Consider the following 10,359-nt stretch of genomic DNA (forward strand, 5'->3'; position numbering starts at 1 on the left):
CTATTATGTTGACCTGGTGACCAGGACATTCTTCTAATAAAAAGCTTTGTTCAATCTGGACACCCCAAGATATACGGTATTGCTATAGAGTACTAAAAATATAAACTCGTAGAGTATTGACTGTCATATAGGGTTAGGGTTAGGGTTTGGATCCCTTTATCACCTTGATGGTGGGGGGGTGGCTTGTCAGGGTTAGGGGTAGGGTTAGGGTTTTCTTGTTTTTTCTTGTGTTTAGGGTTAGGGTTTTCTTGTGTTTTTCTATAAAAACGCATGCGTTAAAAACGCATGCGTTTACATAGACAGCAATGCGTTTTTTTCCGCGAATAAACGCATGCGTTTTTTGGCGGCAAAAAAACACCGCTAGAAATTACTACAGGTTGCATTTCTGCAACTGGACGCACGCGTCAAAAACGCATGCGTTGCCGAAAACGCGTCAAAACGCATGCTAAAAAAACGCATGCGTTTTTAATGTTAAGTATAGGAAAAAACGCATGCGTTTATTAGCGCTAAAACGCTGCGGATCAAAACGCAAGTGTGAAACCAGCCTTACAGCCAATGAAAACGCAAAAGTCATTATCTCAGTAAATTAGAATACTTTATAACACCAGCTTGAAAAATTATTTTAAAATCCGAAATGTTGGCCTATGGAAATGTGTGTTCAGTAAATGCACTCAATACTTGGTCGGGGCTCCTTTCGCATCAATGCGGCGTGGCATGGAGGCGATCAGCCTGTGGCACTGCTGAGGGGTTATGGAAGCCCAGGTTGCTTTGATAGCTGCCTTCAGCTCGTCTGCATTGTTGGGTCTGGTGTCTCTCATATTCCTCTTGACAACTCCCCATAGATTCTCTATAGGGTTAAGATCAGATGAGTTTGCTGCCAATCAACCACAGTGATACTGTTGTTTGTAAACCAGGAATTGGTACTTTGGCAGTGTGGACAGGTGTCGAGTGAAATTTCCATCTACAAAAAGCTTGTCTGCAGAGGGAAGCATGACAGTCTCTAAAATGTCCTACTCTATGCAGTGGCCCCCAGATGCAGTGTGTGGCCCCCTGTTCTCTCTCTGGTACGCTATGAGATGACACCCGCCTTGAGTTGACGTCTCCTGAATGAATTGTGTTTTCCTATTCCTCAATAATGGTTTCTTCACATGTTCCTCGGTCATCCATCCTGCTTATGCTGATGGCAGCCCCAGGACACTGATAGAGGAACAAGCTGCTCCCCACGTGGATCTAGAAGACTCATTATTTTCATAATAAGATAAAACCTCAGATGATAAATGAGCCCTGTACAGACAACACAGCGCAATAAGCAGACAGCTCAGAATACAGAACGCAAACGTCTGCAATTGTCCCACTCCGCAGCCCGTCCTGCCACTGGTACGCTTCAGTGTGCAGGCCGCCTGCTCCATGACGTCATCGCGTACAGCGCGTTTTTCAAACAGTCCGGAAGTGAGCGGTTCTGTTGTGATGCGTGGGTTTCCCGGCAGGTGTCTGCGCTGCTCGGTGTCAGGTCGGTACCGAGGTCCGGTTCTGTCTCCCTGTGTGAGGGAGCGGGGCTGGAGCCACAGTGTGGCCGGGGGACGTGTCTGGTAGTGTTCGGGCTGCGGCTCTGTGGGTGTATACAATGCCGGCACTATGTGCAGTGTGTGGAGGGGCTGTACAGCTGCCTACAGACACAGGGAGGGGGGCACAAACTTTCTATACATAAATAACTGCCATTTTTAATTTTTCTTTTTTTTTTCTTTTTTTTCTTTCCCTCTTTATATTATATATATATATATATATATATATATATAATTTAATTTTTTTTTCCTTTGCATGGCCACATTTTTTCTTTCAATTTTTTTTTTAAATATTTTGAGTTTTGTTTCGTACATTTCTTGGTAAAAATAACCCAGTAACATTATTCTTCTGGACAGTACAATAATGGCGTTACCAAACTTCTAAAGGGGGCAACTTTTTTTTTTTTATTGTTATTATTATTTATTATATTGTTGTTTTTATTATTATTTCCATTGGTAATTGTGTGTTTTATTGTGTGCGGGCAGCTGACATCTTTCTCAATAACATTTTGATCCCATGTTAGGCTACGTTCACATTAGCGTTAAGCTAATGTGCGTCGGGTTTGCGTCGGCGACGCAGCGGCGACGCATGCGTCATGCGCCCCTATACTTAACATGGGGGACGCATGCGTTTTTTTTGTTGCGTTGTGCGACACATGCGTCTTTTTTGCCGCAAGCGTCGGACCAAGAAAACGCAACAAGTTGCATTTTTCTTGCGTCCGATTTTCGGCAAAAAACGACGCATGCGTCGCAAAACGCAGCGTTTTTGCGTGCGTTTTGACGCGTTTTTGCATGCGTTGTGCGTTGCGTCGCCGACGCAGCGGCGCACAACGCTAGTGTGAACGTAGCCTTAATTGCATTCCTTCAGAGATGTGACTTCTAGAACAAATACCCCGCACCTGCTGACATCTATATATTTTTTCCTCCTCTTTACAGTGGTAACCATGTGGGTAATTAGTGTTATGTTTTCGTGGATCAGACTTTTACAGATGCTTTGATCTAATATATTATTTGTTTTATCTTTTTCTTAACTTTTGGTCTAGGAAAAGTGCAGTGATTCAAATCCTTTATATACAGTAGTGCAAAAGTTTTGCTATGTTTAAAAGCTGCAAAGTAATGTTATCAAAACGGACGTATTAATAGTTTGATCAAAAGAGAAATCTAAATCACATCAATATGTGGTGTGATAACCTTTTGCTGGTCAAAACAACGCAAGTTTTTCTTGTTACTCGCACACAGATTTTTGCAGGAACTCATCAGGGAGGTTGTTTCAAACATCTTGGAGAACTTTTGTGGATGTCGCTTGCGCAAATTCTTCTGTCTCCTTATGTAATCGCAGACCGACTGGATGATGTTGATATCAGGGCTCTGTGGAGCCATATCATCACTTCCAGGTCTCATTGTTCTTCTTTACACTGAAGATAATCCTTATTGACATGGGTTGTAAGTACTGCGGAAGAATAAACTTTAAGCCAGACTCCTCCCTGATGGTATTACATGATGGATAAGTATCTGCCTGTATTTTTCAGCATTGATGACACATTAATCCTAGAGACTAGAGATGAGCAAACCTGAACAGTAAAGTTCGGGGTTCATACAGGACACGTTCTTACTGTACGTCCGTGTTACTGTTTCATTTCGGCAGACTAATAAAGCTTGTTGAAAGGCTGCAGCTCAGCCACTCAACAAGCTTTAAGGCTATGTAATTGACTGGTGCACCATGTGTCGTGGCCTGACAGTGTAAAATAAATAATTTAAAAAAATAAAATTAAAAGACTAGCCAAAGATAAGCCGACAGATGTGAGCTGGTCTTCTGCTGGGAAGGGGCCAATATCTATGGACCTTCCCAGCCTATTAATATCAGCCCCCAGCAGTCTGCTTTGCCTTTGCTGGTTATTAAAATTGGGGTGACCCTAAAAAAAATGACATGTGGTCCCCCCTCAGCTACCCCAGAAATGGTGCATCCATTAGATGTGCCAATTCTGGTGCTTTCCTCGGCTCTTCCCGATTGCCCTGGTGCGCTGTAAATCGAGTTTGTGGGGTTGATTTCAGCAATGTATTGTCCACTGGCGTTAAGCCTATGGGTTAGAATGGGGCTCCATAGAATGGAGCAGCAGCCACTGCCGGGTCTCACGCTGCACTCCGCTAGGTCTTGCACCGTGAGAGCCGGAATGATGAGCAGTGACCCGGCAGTGGCTGCTTCTGCAGTCTGTGGAGGCCCGTTCTCTAAACGGGGCTCCATACGCTGGAAGATGGGGAATGTCTTAGGACCTGCGTTTAGACTATGGTGGACTTGTATGTTTTTTTCTTTTAATAAATGGGTGAAAGAGGTAAATTGTTGGGGAAGTTTTTTTTTAAATAAAGATTTTTTTTTTTCTGTGTTTTTTTTTTTTCCTCTTGGATAGTAATGGGGGTGTCTGATAGACGCCTTTCCATTACTAACCCGTTGTGTTGATGTCTGCGAACATTACACATCTGACATTAGCCCCACAATCCCATTACCTCGATTGCCACTGCTTCAGGGCAATCGGAAAGATCCATTGCTAAGTTCCGGAGTTGGCGCATCTAATGGATGCGCCGTTTTTGGACCGGCTGAGGACTGGTCTTATTAGGCTGGGAAGGAGTCAATATTCATGACCATTTCCAGCCTATTACTATAAGCCCACAGCTGTCTGCTTAGTCTTTGCTTATTATTAAAAATAGGAGGAACCCCGTGTCATTTTTTTAGGGTCTCCCCATTTTTAATCAGCTGAGGCAAAGCGGACAGCTTGGGGCTGATATTAATAGGCTGTGCAGGTCCACTGATATTGGCCCTTTTCCAGCATAATAAGACCAGCTTACAGCAGTCTGCTTCACATTGGCTTGTTATTAAAAAATAGGAGGACCTCACGTTGTTTTTTTTTTTGTTACTTATTAACATATACAGTAAACTACACATGCAAGGCCCTGCTCCACTTGGACCTCCACCTCCTGGTTCAAGATTATTATTATTTTTATTTTTAATTCAAAGTAATTTTCCTATCCATATTTGCTTGCAGTGCAATTTTTCTGCTTTTAACCCCATTTTGCTTCCTTTTTAGCCCCCTAGCTGTTACTACAACCATTTTATAGCACCAACGTCCCGGTCCCCGTTGACATATATGGGATTCAGGTTCGGGATCAAGTTCTGGTACCTGAACCGAGCTTTGGACCAAAGTTTGGATGGAGCTGAACTTCCACTAGTCCGCTCATCCCTGAATCCTGGCCAAATCCTCCAACTTCATTTGCGGAAATGCTGTTTAAAAATTGCAAGGGCCTTCCACCATGCTTCACTGCTGTCTGTAGATGCTGTTCTCTAGACTTTGCAGTCCTGTATATTCCCCGGTAGCACATTACATACAGAGCCCATTGATTTTAATGTCAACTGGCAATTACCGTACCTGCCTTTTCCCCAAGGAGTCATATAATCACTAGTCTTCCCAGCAGCAGACTGATCCTCGCCTCTTCTCATAGAAAAAGGAAGAATATTCTATATGTAGGACCATCATTTCTTTTGCTTCTGAGGATAAGATGAGGTCTTCATGGTTTGCCTGACTATTGTACCATGGATGATAGGGTTGCTACCTGATGTATGTTTCTGCTTTCATATCATAAACTTTTTTCTTTTTTAGAAAATCTTAAAAGCAAAAAAAAATGAATTCCAAAAACGGAAGTAACAAGCCGGGTCTTAAAACTGCTGTGTCAAAATCAGACTGTGATTTAGAAAAACTCAAGAAGGAAAATGGAATCTTGAGGAAGAATCTGGAAGAGTCCTCTAAATCCAAACTGTCAGGTGGCGAGAGGAACAGACTATTGGAGGTAAGAGCGGTGCTGCTGATGTACGAGACCGAGCATCATCATCGGACATGGTCTGTACTCTGAGCCTAAATATTCCCGTTTACTATCTGTAATGTGTAACAATCTAGTATATGATAGAGCAATGTATGTGTCCAGAATGAGGAGTATAGTATTATGGGTGTGTGTGTAGTGGTCTCACTTTTTTAAATGGATATTCTCATCTGAGACATTGACCTAAGTTCCTTATAGTGGGGATCAGAAGGTCCACAAAATAGGCAGGGCTCACTAAACAGGTATGCAACAATCATTATCCCACAGTTGGAATGTGCGAGTAGCAGAAATGGTCAAGGGGAAAAAAACACAAAAAAGAAAATCTCAAGGTCCATGATAAAGCGCATATAAAATTGCTTTATTAAATATATTAGGCAGGCAAGGATAAGTGTGGACAAACACATATAAACCAAGATATAGCCTGTATTTTGGGCATACCGGACCATAAGAAATCCCATAGGGCTACCTTAACATATATTATGCAAGAAGATACATAGGTACAGTCCTAAATACGAGAATGTGAAAAGGTAGCTTGCTATAAGGTAAACCTTACAAATCATGGGTGTATATCATTAGGCAGGAACCTGTAAGGTATCCCTGGCTAGAAGATTACAGAAGATATCAAATATATTACAGCTGCGATCAACACAATGTATGTTAGATATTGGTTTGCTGTTTACCTGATGGAGTACACGAGCAGGCAGCCCGTCCCAACGCACGTTTTGAAGAAGCACCTTCGTCAGGGGACATGTTGATGGTGCTTCTCCAAAATGCTTAAAAAAAAATCCCTCATATACCTTAATGTAGGTCGCTGCCTTGTTACATAGGTTTTATATCATATAAATACCACAACACTGAAATATTTGCAGATAAAAAACACGTCATTCATTGATATTGATGCAACAGGAAACCTGAAGCTGGCCAGCGTTTTGGTCAAGATGACCTTTATCAGGGCCATTCAGAAAACAGGTTAAGATTCATGTAGTGAAGCATGATTTTAGCCAAAGAGACGTTCACTTAGTTGTAGAGGAAAAGATAGATGCCCCCTGTAGGTGTACATATTTAATTATCTAGTGGTGGCCGTTCCTCTTGCTTAGTCGGCCTTGGAAATCAGCTTTACTCTGTTGCCTCATTGGGGAACACAGGACCATGGGTGTTATGCTGCTGTCCACTAGGAGGCGACACTATGCATAATCTGAAAAAGATTAACTGTGGCTCCTCCTGTGCAGTATACACCCCTGGACGGCATCAGCCTTCTCCAGTTTTTGCTTAGTGTCGCAAAGGAGGCACACCTAAAGATTTTTACTCAGTTTTACTCCGTTTCCCGTTTTTTCGACGGGATTACAGATGAAGAAAAGAGGGTCTCCTGTGAGCCCCCTGGCATGGCTCCTTCCTCGGCCCCCTATTATGGGGTGCCCAGTTGAAGTTGAGATGGCTATTCCCCATGCTGCTCCTTCCCCAACCCCTCGGGTGTTGGTTCGAAGTCGAGACCCCCCTCCTTCCCCAATTCCTTTTGGTTTCTGGGTTGAGGTCGAGGCGAGGATAAAGGCCCCTGATGGTCACACAGCACCCTCCCTATCCCCCTCTGGGGGTATTAGGTTGAGACACCTCAGGTAGGGCCTGTACAGGCAGCATCCTACAGCTCCCAGCAATGGGCCAGCATACTGCGCCTGCATCCAGGGACCCCAGCCCAGCTGCGGGCTCCTGTTGGGGCCGGGGGGAGTGCAGGCAGGCATGGCACATACAGACACAGGGCTCTCAGCGTCCCTGTCTCTGCGGCAGCACCAGCTCTCTACTGCCTCAGGGGGACCCCTCACCGGGCTCCCCCTTCCGCTTATAGCCCCACCGCCATCCTGCCTTCAAATCCGGAGGGGTCCGGTTCAGATCCGACCCCCTCCCGGACTTTCGCGCCGGCCTGGAGCCCTTCTGGGCCTCAGGCATCTAATTTAGGCCCCGGCTTCGGCCTAGCTGAAGCAGCAGCCTCCTCTCCGCCCCCCGGCCCGCCCCCCGGATGACAAATATGACACTCTACAGTGTCATACAAGGGGCGGGTCGAGACAGGGCGGGTTTTTTATAGCCTTGCCGCCTTTTTCCAGCTCTCCGCCCCCTTCTCCTCCTCTCTCCTCTGTCTCTGCAGCCATTTTTGCAGATTAACCCTGCATCTCCCGGTCTGCAGGACCAGGACCAGGCAGCCAGTCTCCGGGGGGCACAGGACTGTGGATCTTCGGCGCTGGACCTCGGGGCACACTGGTGGGGTAAGATCACAGCTGGGTTATTTTTACTCAGCTGTGAATCCATATTACCTATAAGACTCCCTTGTAGGTTCTCTACCCCTGTAAGGTCCATCTGCTGGCAGCACCTCTGCACTTTGTGCACTATGCAGGGCTCAAGGTCCAAGAGAACCAGGCAGATCTGCTATTATGCATTCTGCACAGCCTGCGGGACCGCTCTCCCCAGTAGTAGCACGTACCCGCATTGTCAGAACTGTATACAAACTAATGTGTCACAGCCTCAAGAAGCCCCTGCCAATGCCTCGGTGTCTAATGCCACGCCGGAATGGGCTACTCAGTTCTCGCAATCTATGACGCAGTCTATAGATAACCTAACTTCCACATTGCTTCAGGCTCTGCAGGGTCATGCCCCGGCTATGACCATTACCCAACAACGGGAGAGCTTGACTCAGGAACAAGATGACCCTGGCACACCCACGTCTAGGTCAGGACGCAAGCGGATCCATAGATCAAGTCCATCTGCGTCATCCCATAGCACACGGTCATCCCCCCTCTAGGGAGAGACACCGTAGCTCCAGGTCATCTAGACCATCCCATTCCAGGGACAGACAGTGCAGATCTCCGCAATCCCCAACCAGAGAAGGCCTCCTCCCCAGCCCAGCAGGGGACGCCTCAGTGATACACAGGATTCGGAAGGCATCTGCGACTCTGACTCGGACAGAGAAACGGAGGGGTCCCTGATCCCAATCCCTCCTAGCAATACAGCGCTAGTTGAGGACATAATATCGTCCATCCATCGGGTGCTGGACATTTCTGATCTGCCACCAGAGGTCCCAGAACATAAGATTTCCTTTGAAGGACCTCTGAAGCCGCCTAAGGTCTTCTCTAACCACCACAGAGTTTAAGGCGATCCTTAAAAAACAGCTCTACAGCCTGAGAAAAAATTCGCTAATCGCAAATATCTGGGGGCGAGGTACCCCTTCCCACAGAAGGACACCAAGGAATGGACAGATCCACCTGAAGTAGATTAAAAGTCTCCAGGCTAGCAGCACAGACCCTCCTTTCACTGCCAGATGGCTCAACCCTCAGGGACGCAGCAGACCGGCAGGTAGAACGCATGGCTCGTTCAATTTTCGAGGCAGCGGGGGCATCCATGGCTCCCGCGTTCGCCTCAGCTTGGGCTGCCAAGGCCATCCTGACCTGGGCAAAGAATTTACAAGCCTTCCAAGCATCCGCTCCTGAACTGTCGGACCAAGCGGTTCAAATTGCAGTTGTAGCAGATTACATGCTCCATGCAGCTCTGGTTTCAGCAAGGGGAGTCGCGGGGATAGCATCAAACGCCATCACGATTCGGCGTATCCTCTGGCTGCAGGAATGGAAAGCGGACGCAGCCTCAAAGGAGTCCCTCACGCACCTCCCCTACCTCAGTGGGAGTCTTTTTTCGGTGAACAGTTGGACACTATGATATCCAACGCCACAGGGGGTAAGAGTACTTCTCTTCCCCAACTGAAACCTAAACGCACTTACAAGATGCGTAACCACACTCGATTCCGATCCTTTCGGATTTCCTCCGGCTGGTCCGTCTCACGTCCGGTACAAAATCGTAACCGAACCGTTCCCCACGCAGGGACAACTCACGATCGACGCAAAGGTCGGACAAGACCTGGCAGTCAAAAGCAGGCCAGTCTAAGCCCAGAAGAGGAAAATCCCAGACTTCTCCTCCTCATGACTCACGGACTCCGGAAAACAGAGGCAGCGTCACACCAGTATGCGGCCGACTTTTTGCAAAACCGCCAGCCAAGGCTCGAGCCTACCACCAAGCGGTCTCCTCGCTTTGTTAATCAGGAGTCATTGTACCGGTACCCACGACCGACCGCTTCCGAGGGTTCTACTCCAATCTGTTCGTAGTTCCCAAGAAAGGAGGCAGCGTACGGCCCATACTAGACCTAAAACAGCTCAACAAATATGTACGGGTCCGTCACTTCCGCATGGAGTCCCTTCGGTTCATCTTGCGTCCATGGAGAAGGGAGAATATCTCTCCTCCATAGACATACGTGCATATACCCATTGCACCTGCCCATCAGAGGTTTTTCTCAGGTTTGCAATAGGCCAGGACCACTACCAATTCGTGGCTCTCACCTTTGGACTCGCCACGGCTCCCAGAGTCTTCATCAAGGTCATGGCAGCAACCACGGACGTCCTGCATTCCAGAGGCATAGTAGTCGTTCCATACCTGGACGACCTACTCATCAAGGCTCCCACCTTCAAGGAATGCGAGCTCAGCGTCTCAATCACAACCGATACTCTCAGTCGCATGGGCTGGTTAATCAACCTACAAAGTCATCACCAACCCCGAGTCAGTCCCTGACTTTCCTGGGAATGTTATTCAACACTTCCAGGGATCTAGTGCTCCTTCCCAAGGATAAGGCACTGGCCCTCCGACTAGCAGATGAAGAAAGAGGGTCTCCTGTGAGACTCCCGGCATGGCTCCTTCCTCGACCCCCTATTATGGGGTGCCCAGTTGAAGTTGAGATGGCTATTCCCCATGCTTCTCCTTCCCCAGTCCCTCGGGTGCTGGTTCGAAGTCGAGACCCCCCCCCCCCCTTCCCCAATTCCTTTTGGTTTCTGGGTTGAGGTCGAGGCGAGGATAAAGGCCCCTGAAGGTGACAATAGCACCTTCCCTATCCCCCTCTGGGGGT

The 10,359-nt window shown here is 47.1% G+C and overlaps 1 protein-coding gene across 3 annotated transcripts in view; it reads left to right on the forward strand.

Moving 5' to 3' along the window:
* The first annotated feature begins 1,307 nt into the window (after positions 1-1,307).
* CEP55 (centrosomal protein 55) overlaps positions 1,308-10,359 on the forward strand; it is a 35,488-nt gene continuing 26,436 nt past the window's right edge. The window contains exons 1-2 of one of the 3 annotated variants that reach the window (XM_077258601.1): positions 1,308-1,510; positions 5,213-5,399. In XM_077258601.1, the coding sequence (XP_077114716.1) occupies positions 5,235-5,399 (165 nt within the window). In that variant the 5' untranslated portion in view covers positions 1,308-1,510; positions 5,213-5,234. Of the gene's footprint in view, positions 1,511-1,570; positions 1,590-5,212; positions 5,400-10,359 lie in introns of those variants that run through there. The other 2 variants (XM_077258599.1, XM_077258600.1) reach the window with 2 other exon arrangements.

The sequence above is a fragment of the Ranitomeya variabilis genome, chromosome 4 (assembly GCF_051348905.1).
Source record: "Ranitomeya variabilis isolate aRanVar5 chromosome 4, aRanVar5.hap1, whole genome shotgun sequence".
Taxonomy (NCBI): domain Eukaryota; kingdom Metazoa; phylum Chordata; class Amphibia; order Anura; family Dendrobatidae; genus Ranitomeya; species Ranitomeya variabilis.